Source organism: Staurois parvus, unplaced genomic scaffold (genome assembly GCF_062004578.1).
Source record: "Staurois parvus isolate SC_StPar_1 unplaced genomic scaffold, SC_StPar_1.0 ptg001095l, whole genome shotgun sequence".
Lineage (NCBI taxonomy): Eukaryota > Metazoa > Chordata > Amphibia > Anura > Ranidae > Staurois > Staurois parvus.
This window is the reverse complement of record NW_028318891.1, coordinates 783,873-798,958: the sequence shown is the minus strand read 5'-3', so window position 1 is coordinate 798,958 and position 15,086 is coordinate 783,873. Positions and strand designations below refer to the sequence as shown.

At 41.1% G+C, this 15,086-nt stretch overlaps 1 protein-coding gene across 1 annotated transcript; it reads right to left on the bottom strand.

Moving 5' to 3' along the window:
- Positions 1-1,151: 1,151 nt before the first annotated feature.
- On the bottom strand, positions 1,152-11,771 carry EMX2 (empty spiracles homeobox 2). The gene is made up of 3 exons (XM_089658810.1): positions 11,271-11,771; positions 5,296-5,480; positions 1,152-1,695 (listed from the first exon to the last, which is right to left on the bottom strand). Exons 1-3 carry the CDS (start codon positions 11,629-11,631, stop codon positions 1,528-1,530), a joined length of 714 nt encoding a protein of 237 aa, XP_089514936.1. The 5' UTR covers positions 11,632-11,771; the 3' UTR covers positions 1,152-1,527.
- Between the last annotated feature and the right edge of the window lie 3,315 nt (positions 11,772-15,086).

The window sequence follows — 15,086 nt, the reverse complement described above, 5'->3', positions numbered from 1 at the left end:
ATTTTGCACCATGCAGTTTTAGTAAATAACCCCCATTGGTAGGGCAGGATAAATAGTATTCATCTCAGGAGAGGTTTGATGGAATTCTGGATACTGTGAGATATATATATATATATATATATATATATATATATATATATATATATATATATAAAACAAGTATATATAGTATGTAGCTCAGTATAGATGGGGTTACAAGGGATAGATGTACACACATACAGTATACAGAGCAGTATATATAGTGGATCAGTATAGATGGGGACACAGGTGTGTGTGCGTGTACATATATATATATATACACAGTATAAAATGCAGTATATCTATTTTGTATCTGGAAGCGTATATAGATGGGTCAGCACACAGGAGATGTGTGTGTGTGTATTTATACGGGTAGTATATAGTTTACAGGTGAAACACAGTATAAAGTGTGGGGGGAGAGTATATGGTGTGTGTGTGTGGGGGGGGGGGGGGGGGGTCAGTAGCTCTCCGGAGATAGGTGTGCCCAGATTGTTCCCTATGTGTGTCGGTCGGCAGATAAAGGTCTGCTCTCTCTCTTTCATACCTTCATTATCAGTCTCCGGCAGAGTGGTGAATAGATTTGCAGAGAGGGGGGTACACACAGCCGGGTCACCTCATTACCATGAATCCCCCCCCCCCAACCCCCGTCCCCCCCTCTAATCCCCCTCTTTGTACTGCAGCTTTTCATGGCCGATAATGGCATTGTGCGCAGATCTGGCTGTATAGAGGCAATAATCCTCCTTATCTAGATTGGAAACAATTTCTAGGCGGACACAGACGCTGCCTTTCATGCTGCTATTTGCATCTGTTTGAAGCAGGAAAAAAACTTTTTCCCTTTCACTTTAATAATTTTGTGTGAAAGGTTGTTCGCCATTTCCAGGGACACGTGCGATGTGGGTGCAATCTGCTTTATCGGGGCGACCCCCCCCCCCACCCTTCATGGGGGATTACAGAGATTAAAGGGACACCCCACCCCCCTCCCCTTCCAACACCCCATACCCGGCCCTGATAATTGCCTGCACTGATTTGCACTTTCACAAAAGGTCTTTAGAGAGCCGAATAATGAGGAGGGATGGGGGGCATGGCAGGGCCAGGGGCCCCTCCACATCCAGAGCCAAGAGCCAGCCTGCCGACATGGGGAGAGATCTTTATTGACAAAATATTGACAGCTCATACTTCTCGGAAGTAGATCGGAGATCCGGACAGGTGTGAACACAAAACACAAAAATATGTACAAGAGCGACAAGAAAAGTCGCAGCGCCGGCGCAGCGTCACCGAGCGTCCAATAATAATAATAATAATAAAAGTCTTCTCCAAAGTTCTCCAGCCACAATCCATACATCGGCCCGGGGCTCCATCCAAAACTGCAAGTGCAAAAAGCTGTCCGTCAGCCCCAGCCAGGCCCGGGGAGGGGCCCGTCCCTCCGGGGCAGGGTAATCCGGGGGCCCCGCCGCTGTGATGTAGAAAACGAAAAAATAAAAAGTCCATCAAAGTGCTGTTTGGCGGCGATTAATCGTCCGATGTGACGTCGATCTCCTCCGGACTGGCCTGTTTGGTGGCGATCCTCCAGCGATTAATGTGGTGGGCCCCCTTCTTTTTCTGGGAAGAGTCGGAGCCTTCCTCCTCCAATTTCTGTCGCTTGAACTTCGTCCTTCTGTTCTGGAACCAGACCTTCACCTGTCGGGGGGAGAGATCGCACAAATCACACACTATTCCACAATTGTTCTCTATACACCCAGATCAGATACTAACGAACGATAAAAATCTTCTGACTCAAGGGAGACCAACCAGCAACATTCCCATCGATATCCCCGATACATTCATTCATTCAATTGTACACCACGCACACCGATAACACAACCACTACTTCCATCAACAGACACCAGTGAGTGCGATCTGTCTCCGATTGTCTGCAGGATTATCGTACATCGATGCTCTTAACACCCGACCTGCCTGACATATTCCTGTTTCGTTGTGTGAATCAATAAGGTCATTGGTAAAGTCATGGGATTTACCCTACATTTTTATCGCACATACAGATCGGTAGTAATAGATTTATTTTCTTTTTACTATTTTATTTGTTTAACATTTAGCCGGCCCTGTTCCCATTACAGTCCGACTGAAGGATCAATATATATGACATAATCCAAACCAAATATATATTTATAAGTATCCTCTGACTGTATATAGAGGATCCACACACTTTAAAGTGAAATACCGATATCTGTACTCATCGCCCTGTAACAACTCTTTTTTTATTTAACAATACATTTATACACGCATGCATAAATATATATATATAACACACCTATATCATACAGATCTATATAATACAAAATCTTTATAATTCAAACACCTATATAACACATACATATAATACACATCTAAATATTATATACACATAAATACATAATACACATCCATATACTACATACACACAAACATCTGTATAATACATACATGTAATACACATCTATATAATACATCTACATAATACATACATATCATGCACATCCATATAATACACACATATACCACAAACATCTATATAATACATGCATACATATAATACACAGACATACATTTTCTATATAATACATACACACAAACATATAATGCAAACATCTATATAATATATACATATTACACATCTATATAATACACACACATAATACATTATCTATATAATACATGCACACAAACATATAATACACACATCTATACAATACTTACATACATATAATACACATCTATATATTCATACATATATTACACATCCATATAATACACACGCACATTAATACAAACGTCTGTGTAACACATACATATAATACACATCTATATATTACATATCTACATAATACCCATCGAAAATATACATCTATATAATACACACGCACATATTATACACATCTATATGCTGCACACATACATCTAATACTAATCTAGATAATGCACACATGTAATACACATACATATTATACACAACTATAATACACACATACATATAATATACACTTCTATATAATACGCAGCTATATAATACATATAAAGCATACATTTGATACACGTCTATAAAATACAAAAATACACACACATAATACATGTCTACACAAACTATACACATACATATATCACACATTCATATCATATACAGATACTCTAGTAATACACTCATACATTTCATACAAACATTCATATAATACACATCTAATACACACATACGTGTAATGCACATCTATATTATACACCCACACAAAATACACCCACACACACATGTATATATATATATATATACACACATACACATATATATATATATATATATATATATATATACATGTGTAAAATTGCTAGCTAAACACATTTTTATTTCTGTCCCAGGCAGAGCTCACCCTTCCAATAATGGATTTGGGGGCCCCGGAATAGATGAGGTCGGGGCCCCGCAGTGTCGGCTGCCTGCAGCTGACAGATAAGTAAAGCCTCTAATCTGCCCGGGCTGGGGGTCCTGTCTGGGTAGGGCGGGGGAATCCGGGCTGCGCCCCCCTATAGGGAAGGGTCACCCCAACACCTGCCTTCACCCCGCACACTTATTATTATCTGCTAATGATCCTCAGAGCTCATCACAATTATCATCCCAAAACAGGAATCCCCCTCCAGGAATAAATAATATACCCCCAGCACCAACATGTTCACTGCTCACTCATCGCACACCTTATGAGTATATATATATAATTTATTGATTTATTTATACATACAGATTGATTTTTCTGCATTCATCTTCTTCATAATTACAATGACATTCTCACTCAGCTGTCAACAATCAATAAAAGGGTAGTAAACGTTATTCGGTTCCCCATCTCCACCAACGCTGCAATCATTTATCGATCAAACACACCGATCCCGGAGACCTTTAGCTGCTGATACAATTCCGAGAAATAAGCCCCCCCATCCACACACCTTATGGTAATACAATGTAACTATTCACACCCAGTGTATTTTTTTATCCTTTACAGTGATAGGTGTAACAATTTACCCTATAGTGATGCACTTTATATTCACCCCCTTACAGTGTAACCAATCACCTCTCACCCACCTTGCAATGGTACAGTGTAACTATTCACCCACTATAACTAACTACAAATATTTACCCCGCTACAGTGCTACATTGCAACCATTCACCTTCTTACAGTGAAACATTGTTTTTCGTCCCCACAGTTATACAGCCTAAATATTCACCTCTTTACGGTGATAAGAAGTAACTCTTTCCACCTGCAGTGATACAGTGTAACTATTGTCCCTCTACAGGGATACAGTATAACTATGCACACCTTACAGTGACACACAGTAACCGTTCCCCCCTACAGTGACTACAACAACTATTCACCCTCTACAGTGATGCGTTGCAATTATTCACCTTACACAGTCATACTGTAACTATTCACCCCCTACAGTCATATTCTTTAACTAGTCACCCCTACAGTGATATACTTTACCTATTCACCCCCTACAGTTATATAATGTAACTATTCACTCCCCTCAATTGATACAATGTAACAATTCACCTTCTACAGTGATACACTGTAACTATTCACCCTCTCCAGTGATACAGTGTAAGTATTCACTCCCTACAGCAATACACTGTTTCTGTTCATCCCTGATAGTGATGCACTATAGCTATTCACCCCTCCCGTAATACAGTGTAACTACTCACCCCCTACAGCTGTACACTCTTACTATTCATCCTCAGCAATGATACACTATAACTAGTCACTCTGTACAGGGATAAAAACTATTCACCCTCTACAATGATACACTATAACTATTCACCTTCTACAGGTATAAACTGTAACTATTCACCCTCTACAATGATACACTATAACTATTCACATTCTACAGTGATACAGTGTAACTATTCATCCTCTACAGTGATAAAACTGTAACTATTCACCTACATTTATACACTATAACTATTCACCCTCTACATTGATAAAACTGTAACTATTCACCTTTTACATTTATACACTATAATTATTCACCCTCTACAGTGATAAACTGTAATTATTCACCTTTTACATTTATACACTGTAACTATTCACCTTCTACAGTGATACATTGTAACTATTCACCCCCTACAGCTACAATGATAATATCACTAATCACGTTCCTCACTAAGGTGTAGGACTAATGATGGCATCACCCTGGTGGTATTCGGTGTTTGGAGGGTTCCAATTTCGGGGTGTCGCTGAGGATTCATAGTTTAGGAGGGTGTAGTACCTGGGTCTCGGTCAGGCTGAGGCTGTGGGCCAGCTGCTTCCTCTCCGCTCCCACCACATAATGGTTCTTCTCGAAGGCGTGCTCCAACCGGAGGAGCTGGGACGGGGAGAAGGCGGTTCGGATCCGTTTGGGTTTCCGGGCCAGAGCATTGTGCAGCAAGAAGCTCTCCGCACTGGTGTCATTGCCTGCAGGGGTGACACATGGGGGTCAGAGTACAAGCCATATAGGATCTGTATATATATATATACTCATCCTACCTACCAGTTACACTGAGTACTGAACAGATCATATAGGAGGACCTCTGTACACACATAACATTGAGCCCTGTGCAGGCCATATAAAATCTGTATATGTATTTATACAGTACATTCATTGCATCTATCTACAGTTTTTCTGAGCCCTGTACAGGCCATATAGAATTTGTATATGTATGTATACGTCTATCCTACTTCTGTACAGTTATACTGAGCACTGTGCAGGCCATATAGGATCTGTATGTGTATGTTTGTATGTACCCCATCTCTGTACAGTTATACTGAGCCCTGTACAGGTCACATAGGATCCACATCTGTATCTTTACATTCATCCCACCTCTGTACACCTATATAATACTGAGCCCTGTGCAGGCCATATATCTGTATCTATGCATTCAGCCCACCTCTGTGCACCTGTATAAAGCTGAGCCCTGTACAGGTCATACAGAATCTATATATGAGTCTATACAATAGTCCCACTGTTGTACACCTACATACTGTTTCTGTACAGGCCACAGAGTCCATATCTGTATCTATACATGTATTCCACCTCTGTAGACCTATATAATACTGAGCCCTGTACATGTCATTTAGAATCCATATCTGTGTCTATACATTCATCCTACATCTGTACAGTTATAATGGATCCCGTATAGGTTCCTTACCTGTATCTATACATTCCCCCTCCCTCTGTACACCTATATAATACTGAGCCCATGTCACCTATAGAATACTGATCCAAGCCATATAGGATCTGTATATGTATGTATACATTCACCCCACAGCTGAACACATATTTTTTGAGCCCTGTATACTCCATCTTTGTTTCGTATCTATAGGTTCATCCCAGCTCTGTACACCTATATAATACAAATCCCTGTACAGGCTATATAGGATCTGTATAAGTATGTACACATTGCCCCTACCTCTGTACAGTTCATATAGGATTCATGTACATGTATCCCATTTGTACACCTTATGATATTGAGCCCTGAATAGGCCATATAGAATACATATATGTATGTATACATTCATCATTCCTCTATAAAGTACATTACACTGAGCCCTGTACAGGCCATATAGAATCCACAACTGGTCCCACCTATGTACACATATAATACACCTCTGTACACACATAATACTGAGCCCTGTACAGGCTATATAGGATCCGCACATGTATCTATACATTGATTCCACCTCTGTACAATTATAATATAATGAGCCCTATACATGTCATATAGGATACATTCCTGCATGAGTCATCAGCCTATATGTCCTCACTGCTTTACCGAATACGTGATTAGAAATACACGTGATATATATATATATATATATATATATATATATATATATATACATATATTCATATAATGCAATTCGTTTTACTGTATGTAATATAATTAAATATGTATTTATTAATATAGACATACACGCACACGTCTATATGTTGTGTTCTATAATCAACGTTTAAATTGATTATAATTTCTTGGGCACCTTATAGATGAGATAATTCTACATGATGAAAATGATCTATATACATCCAGGTTTAGATGCAAAATCTATATAGCACCATAAGATACAAAATATAATTCAGTATATATTCATAGGAAGTACAAAGTACACACACAAAATAATAAAATATATATAGGGTCGATCAGTTTTTATGTCCACTACAACAGACTTATATCTACTACAGAAGAAAATACGAACCTGAATACAATATATATATATATATATATATATATATATATATATATATATATATATATATATATAATTATTACTGATTAATTTTTAGCCGAATTATAAACAGTAAATAAAGGGAGATACAATTGTGTGGGCTGATTGGTCTGCTCTATCCACTAAAGTGAGGTACAATTTTGCAGCTCTGCTATATCCAGTAAGTATGATTATGTTTGAAATAAATATTGAGATTAATTTTGCCTCCTCTTTTCATTATCAGGAAATGTTTCCTTAATATATTTCTATAATCTATTCATAATATATATATATGTATATATATATATATATTTTTTTTTTTTTCGTGGAGGGATGGGATCATGGGACAATCTTCCGCAGGAGACTATTTACGGTTTTCTCTTTCCCCCAATAATGTCGATTACTCGCTCGAACAAACTGTCATTATTTGTAATAATCTACCCAGATATTCGTTATTACTCTGGTTCTGTAGGTCCTGAAAACTTCCACCGACTGCAGTGAGAGAAAGATGCATTGCAAACAGATAATAGGCTAAGACATTTATTGTATATAATCGTAACGATGAATTGATTTATAGAAATCGTGGGGTAAAAGATTCATTGTATATAATCGTAGCCTGGGTGATTAATTGTATTGAAATGGTAGAGTGAAAAAATGCATCGTATATACATCGTAGGGCGAGAGATTCATTGTATATAAATCGTGGAGGGGGGGGGAATATATTGTAAAATTTGTAGGGCGAGAAATATTTTATATATACATAGTAAAGTGAGTATATTGTACATAAATAGTAGTGTGAGACAGATATGGTAGGGTGAGAAATAAATGGTCTGTAAGTGGTAGGGTGAGCGACACATTGTATACAAATCTTATAGTGAGGGACATATTGTATATAAATAGTAGGGTAAGAGATGCCCCGTATATTAATAGAGTGAGGGATACACAGTATCTATATCTTACATAAATATGAGATGGTTTACTTTAGCAGAGGCTGTTTATGTAGCAAATGTGAGTAAATAAGACGAACCTGTGCTGACTGTCAGTACCGCGTGAGAAATGATCGGAGTATTAGAAGAGGACCCAAATTCACCTTATTTACCACCATTCACTTCGTTGGTGATCAGCCTCGTCCCCATCGCACAGTGAGGGGCACACATTGGGCGCTGAGCGATAGAGGGAGGCTAATATACTAAGGAGTTTAGGGGAATTGTAGCTGTGTTCACTTTATATCCAACCATGTACAGAGGAAGAAAATATACAGCAATTCACTGTTCACATTATTGGCAGTGAATGTTCACTGAATTTATCGTGTGAAAATTCTCAAATTTTTCAGCTATTCAACCTGATAGTACCTAGGTTGTTGGGTAGGGAATACATTATATGTATTATAAGAGGAGGAATCCGTGGTATATAAATTGTAGGGCGCGGAATACATTGTATAAACATTTTAATGCGAATAATAAATTGTATTCAGATTGTAGGGTGAAAAATTAATGGTATATACATTGCAGGGTGAAGAATACATTGTATATACATTGTAAGGCGAGGAATACATGGTGTACAAATTGTAAGAAGAGACATACATTGTATATAGATTGTGGTGTGAAGAATACATTGCATGTAGTTTTTAGGGTGAAAATACATTGCAGGGTGAGGAATACATTGAATATAGGCTGAGGGATACACTGTAGGGTGAGTTTACATTGTAGATAAATTGCAGGGTGAGGAATACAATGAATATGCATGGAATGCATTATATATACATTATTGGGCGATGAATACATTGTATATTGGTGGTAGTGTGATGAATGCACTGTATATATGTGCATATGTATATCGATCGTAGGGTAAGGAATACATTGTGTATACATTGTAGGGTGAGGAATACATTGTACTTACAATGTAGATTGAGGAATACATTGTACATACATTGCAGGGTGAGGAATACATTGTGTATAAATTGTAGGTTGAGGAATATGTTGTACATACACTGTAGGGTGAGGAATACATTGTACATACATTGTAGGGTGAGGAATACATTGTACATGCATTGTGGGGTGAGGACTACATTGTACATGCATTGTGGGGTGAGGACTACATTGTAGGGTGAGGATTACATGTATATACATGTATATACATTGTAGGGTGAGGATTACATGTGCATACATTGTAGGGTGAGGAATACATTGTGTATACATTGTAGGGTGAGGAATACGTTCTATATACACTGTAGGGTGAGGAATACATTGTACATAAATTGTAGGGTGATGAATATATTGTGTACATTGTAGGGTGAGGAATACGTTCTATATACATTGTAGGGTGAGGATTACATGTATATACACTGTAGGGCGAGGAATACATTGTGTATACATTGTAGGGTGAGGAATATATTGTGTATACATTGTAGGGTGAGGAATACATGTATATACATTGTAGGGTGAGGATTACATGTACATACATTGTAGGGTGAGGAATACATTGTGTATACATTGTAGGGTGAGGAATATATTGTGTATACATTGTAGGGTGAGTAATACATGTATATACATTGTAGGGTGAGGAATACATGTACATACATTGTAGGGTTCGGAATACATTGTGTATACATTGTAGGGTTCGGAATACATTGTGTATACATTGTAGGGTGAGGAATACGTTGTGTATACATTGTAGGGTGAGGAATATATTGTGTATACATTGTAGGGTGAGGAATACATTGTGTATACATTGTAGGGTGAGGAATATATTGTGTATACATTGTAGGGTGAGGAATACGTTGTGTATACATTGTAGGGTGAGGAATATATTGTGTATACATTGTAGGGTGAGGAATACGTTGTGTATACATTTTAGGGTGAGGAATACGTTGTGTATACATTTTAGGGTGAGGAATACATTGTAGATGCATTGTAGGGTGAGGAATATATTGTAGATGCATTGTAGGGTGAAGGGAAGTCTCTGAGTTGCGGTCTCTCTCTCACTTTCGTTTTTGTTCGCAGCTTCTGTTTATCTCGTTCAGGACTCAGAATGAGAGTTTTGCACTCACCTCTACATTGCACCCGATTTTTAATCCTTTTCACTCTAAACCTCACTCGGTTTTTCATTCCCCTCACTCCTAAAATACACCCACATTTTTTTTATCCCTCTCACCCTAAACCACACCGATATTTTATTCCTCTAAACCTCAACTACACCCTATTTATTGTCCCTTTTACACTAAACTACACCAGATTTTTCATTTCACCCTAAAATTCACCCAGTATTTTTTTTATCTCCCTCGCCCTAAACTACGCCCGATCTTTTTTTCATCTCACACTGAAATATCTGAGTTCTTATCACTGTTTCTCAAGTTTAATTTGAAACTGTACCTTTCATCTTCCTGTACACCCGGTTGTTAATGCTGTCACCCCAATCTACACCCGAAATCATTCAACTCTCTCGCTATCAGCCGGATTTCTATCCCTATCTCCTTCATCATTTTTTTTAATCCCTCCGTACACCCGGATTTATCCTTCTCTACTCCCCGTACACCCGGAGTTATCGCTCTCTACTCTCTGTACACCCCTAATTGTATCTCTCTGTACACCCCAATGTATCTCTCTTGATCTGTATCCCTTTTCCCCTCTGTACGCCCGGATTTGTATTCCTCTCTCCTCTTTGTACAATCGGATTTGTATCTCTCTGTACACCCAGATTTGTATTCCTCTCTCCTCCTCGTACACCCGGATTTGTATTTCTCCGTGCACCCTGATTTGTATCCCTTTTCCCCTCTGTACGCCCGGATTTGTATTTCTCCGTACATCCTGATTTGTATCCCTTTTCCCCTCTGTACGCCCGGATTTTTTTATCTTTCTGCACACCCAGATTTGTATTCATCTCTCCTCTTTGTACACCCAGATTTGTATATCTCTGTACAGCCGGATTGGTATCCCACCATACGCCCGGATTTGTCCCCCTGTCTCCTCGGAAAGTTTGGTGTGAAGTTTTTGGGTGACTCACCCTGGAAGCGGTGGCCCAGGTAGCGGTACCGGTGGATAAGCCAAGGGTAGAAGGTTGAGGGGTCCCTCTGCTGGGACGTGAAGATGGGGTGCGGGCTGTTGGGTAGCGGATGAGGTGCCAGGGCGGTGGGCACCGGGTGGACGGGGTTGGGGGGGTCGCTGAAGATCAGATCGGGGTTTGGGTAGACTCCTCGGCTGCTTGGAGGGTGAAAGCCGTTCAGGAAGGGGTTCATCGGGTTGGAATTGGCATAGCTGAGGGCGGCGGGTCGGATGGGCTCCTCGATTCGGGTGACTGGCACCGGGCTGTCTTTGGCCACCAGAGATTCGATGGTGAAGCACCTCTTGGGAGCGGGCTGGAACATGGTGGCCCGGGGGGCTCTGTAGATCGGTGGACACCGGCGGGGTCACTGCAGCTCCTCCATCACAGACCTCCGACTACTTGTGTCCGACCGTCTGTCTATGTGTGTGTGTGTCTGAGAGTGTGTGTGCCCCACTAATGACACACCAGCTTCCTGCGCCCGCTCATTGGACGCCCGAACTCCCAGAAGGAAGGAAAACACGGAGCGGATCCGGACAGCTGCAGAAACCAGGAGCTGCCACACCCGGGGCTCTAACGAGGCCGAAACTGTCTCCTCCTCCAACAGCAGTCTCTGTGCGCAGGGACTCCAGTGTGCCCATCACCCCATCCATCTATACCCTGCCTATGTGTTAAATACATGGATTTATCATCAGATTCCCAACTATCTCTGTATACTGTCCACCTCTGTACTGGGTCCTATCCCCCTCATTCATAGATCACATGAGACTGCTGTGCTCAGTACTCCACAATACACGTCTGTCATCATATGAGCTGTAAATATTTAAACAAAAAAATATTCTGTAAAACAAATCTTTTGAAAAGAACTTTCTCTAAACTGTCTAAACTTATTTTAAATTCCCCATACTGTATATCTGTACACTGCCCCCATATATCTGTATTATACCACCTGCCTATCTACATAATGCCCCCAATATATATATATGAAAAATGTGACAAATGTATCTATATAATCTCTCTCTCTTACCCCCCCCCCCCCAGTTGCAGACTCAGCATCCCTCTAGTCCCAGGATCAGCTTCTCTCTAAGCCCAGGTTTGATATCCCTGTAGTCCAAGGCTTAGTGTCCTATAGTCACAGGTTCAGTTTTTATTGCCAGGCTCAATGTATCTGGGTTAGCCCTTTAGCTGGCCATACATTATACAGTGTTCTTATTCAATTTCTGTTAGATTTACCTTCTGAGTAATGCAAGGGCCTGTTTGATTGCATACAAATTGAAATTGTTTAGGTTTGAACTCATATCATATGGTTTGGGTAAATCTAAAGGAAAATTGTACAAGAAAATTGTATAATGTATGGCCAGCCTTAGTTCTAGGCTCAATGTTCCATGGATCCATCTGTAGTCTCAGGCACAACGTCCCTCTTGTCCCAGGATCAATGTCTCTCCAGTCTCAGGCTCAGTGCCCTTCTAGTGTCACACCTCTAGTTCCATCTTCAATGTCCCTCTAGTGTTAGGCTCAGTATACCTCTAGTCTCAGCTCAGCGTTCCTCTAGTCTCAGCTCAGTGTTCCTCCAGTCCCAGGCTCAGTGTTCCTCTTGTCCCAAGCTCGGTGTCCCTCTAGTCTCAATCTTCTGTACCAGGCTCAATGTACTTGGATCAGTCTTCAGTAACAGGCAAAATGTCCCAGGATCAGTGTTTAGTCCGAATATGTGTCCATCAAGTCTCAGGCTCAATGTACCACTAGCCCCAAGCTCATTGATCTTTTAGTGTCAGGTCCAATGTCCCACTAGTCCTTTAGTGCTAGGCTCAATGTCCCTCTTATGCAAGGCTAAGTGTCCCTCTAGTCCCATGCTCAGTATTTCTCTAGTGCAAGGCTCAGTCTTTAGTCCCAGGATCAGTGTTTAGTCCCGGACTAAAGGCTAGTGCAAGGCTCAGTCTTAAGTGCCAGGATCAGTGTCCCTTAATGTTTTTGTTGCGCCTGGCTCATTTTTCAGTGCCAGGGTCAGTGTCCCTCTAGTCCCAGGCTTAGTGTCCCTCTCTCTCAGGCTTAGTATAGTATAATCACCTCAGGAGTTACTTAATTGTTGCCAACATCCCGTGGTAGTATGTAAGTAGATGATCCTCAACAAAAGTGTATGGGACTTTAAGGCAACTTCAGCATATATGTAAAAAACAGTTTTATTGTTACAAATGTTAAAACATTACATTTTAAAGAAACAAGAGAGAATAAAACTCAATGCAGTGTCTGAGTACATCCTACAGATTGAACATGTTGATACAGAACACATGGGTACAGGGGTGGACTGACAACTCATGAGGCCCCCGGGCAATAGAGGATCATGGGTCCCCTGTGTCCTAGCCCAAACACAAAAAAGCCTATGAAAAAAGTACCAGGGGCATCTCATGGGGCCCCCTACTGACCCTGGGCCCTCGGGCAGTGCTCGAGTTTCCAAATGGTCAGTCCGCCCCTGCTTGGGTACATATCCTCCCTTTATGATGGGGAAGCAATATGAGTTCAGCAGAATCAGCAAGATACCCGACATGTTTTAGAACATTTGACTTCTTTCATAAGGGTTAAGCTGTCTCTCTCAAGCTCAGCATCCCTCTAGTGCACATATGCCAAATAGAAGGCTCGCGGGCTGAATGTGTGCTGTCAGGCCATTTTATGTGGCCCTTGAACCTCTCCTGCAGCTACGGCGCCTCCCTCATCTCCGTCCCCACCTTAACTCAGCAGTTGACAGCAGAGAGGAGAACAGAACTCCTCCATCAGATCCTGTGCTTCTTTGTGAAGCCACAGAGAGATTCTTCTCTGCCACCCTCCCCTGTCTTAGCAATTGGCAGAAGAGAGGAGGACAGAACTCCTCTTACACATCCTGTGCCTCTCTGTGCAGCCACAGCCTCCCCTGGTCTCAGCATTCAGCAGACTCTGGCAGCTGACTCTAGCTCTCCTCTGGTCCTTTTCCAGATCCTGCTCTTTCCACCTCCCAGCTCTGCCCCCAGCTTCTTCCTGGCAGCAGCACCATGTAAGGTGGTGCACTGAGATGCAGAGGAGGGTAGGGGACTCTTGACTTCTGATAGTTGGGGGAATGACATCTGATATTGGGAGGGAGGGGGGTGCTCTGGAGATCTAGTCTTACAGATACCACCAGCCGATGTATCAGATACAACCAGCCAAAATGCTGATGCGGCTCCCAATGAATTTGAGTTTGACATCCCTGCTCTAGTATCCATCTAGTCCAGGGGTGGGCAAACTTTTTGACTTGAGGGCCGCAATGGGTTCATATATTGGACCTGGGGGCCGGACCAAGAGTAGATGAATGATGTGTACAGTTGCAAGAAAAAGTATGTGAACCCCTTGGGATTCCGTGGAGTTTTGCATGAATTGGGCATAAAATGTGCTCTGAACATCATCTAAGTCACAACAATAGAAGAACACAGTCTGCTGAACATAATACTACACAAACATTAGATGTTGCCATGGTTTAATTGCACATAACATGTAAACATTCACAGTGCAGGGAGGAAAAAGTATGTGAACCTTTGGACTTAATAACTGGTTGACCTTCCTTTGGCAGCAATAACCTCAACCAAACGTTTCCTGTAGTTGCAGATCAGACCTGCACAACGATCTGGAGTCATTTTGGACCACTCCTCTTCACAAAACTGTTTCAGTGTAGCAATATTCTGGGGATGTCTGGTGTGAATCGCTCTCTTAAGGTCATGCCACAGCATTTCAATGGGGTTGAGGTCAGGACTCTGACTGGGCCACTCCAGAAGGCGT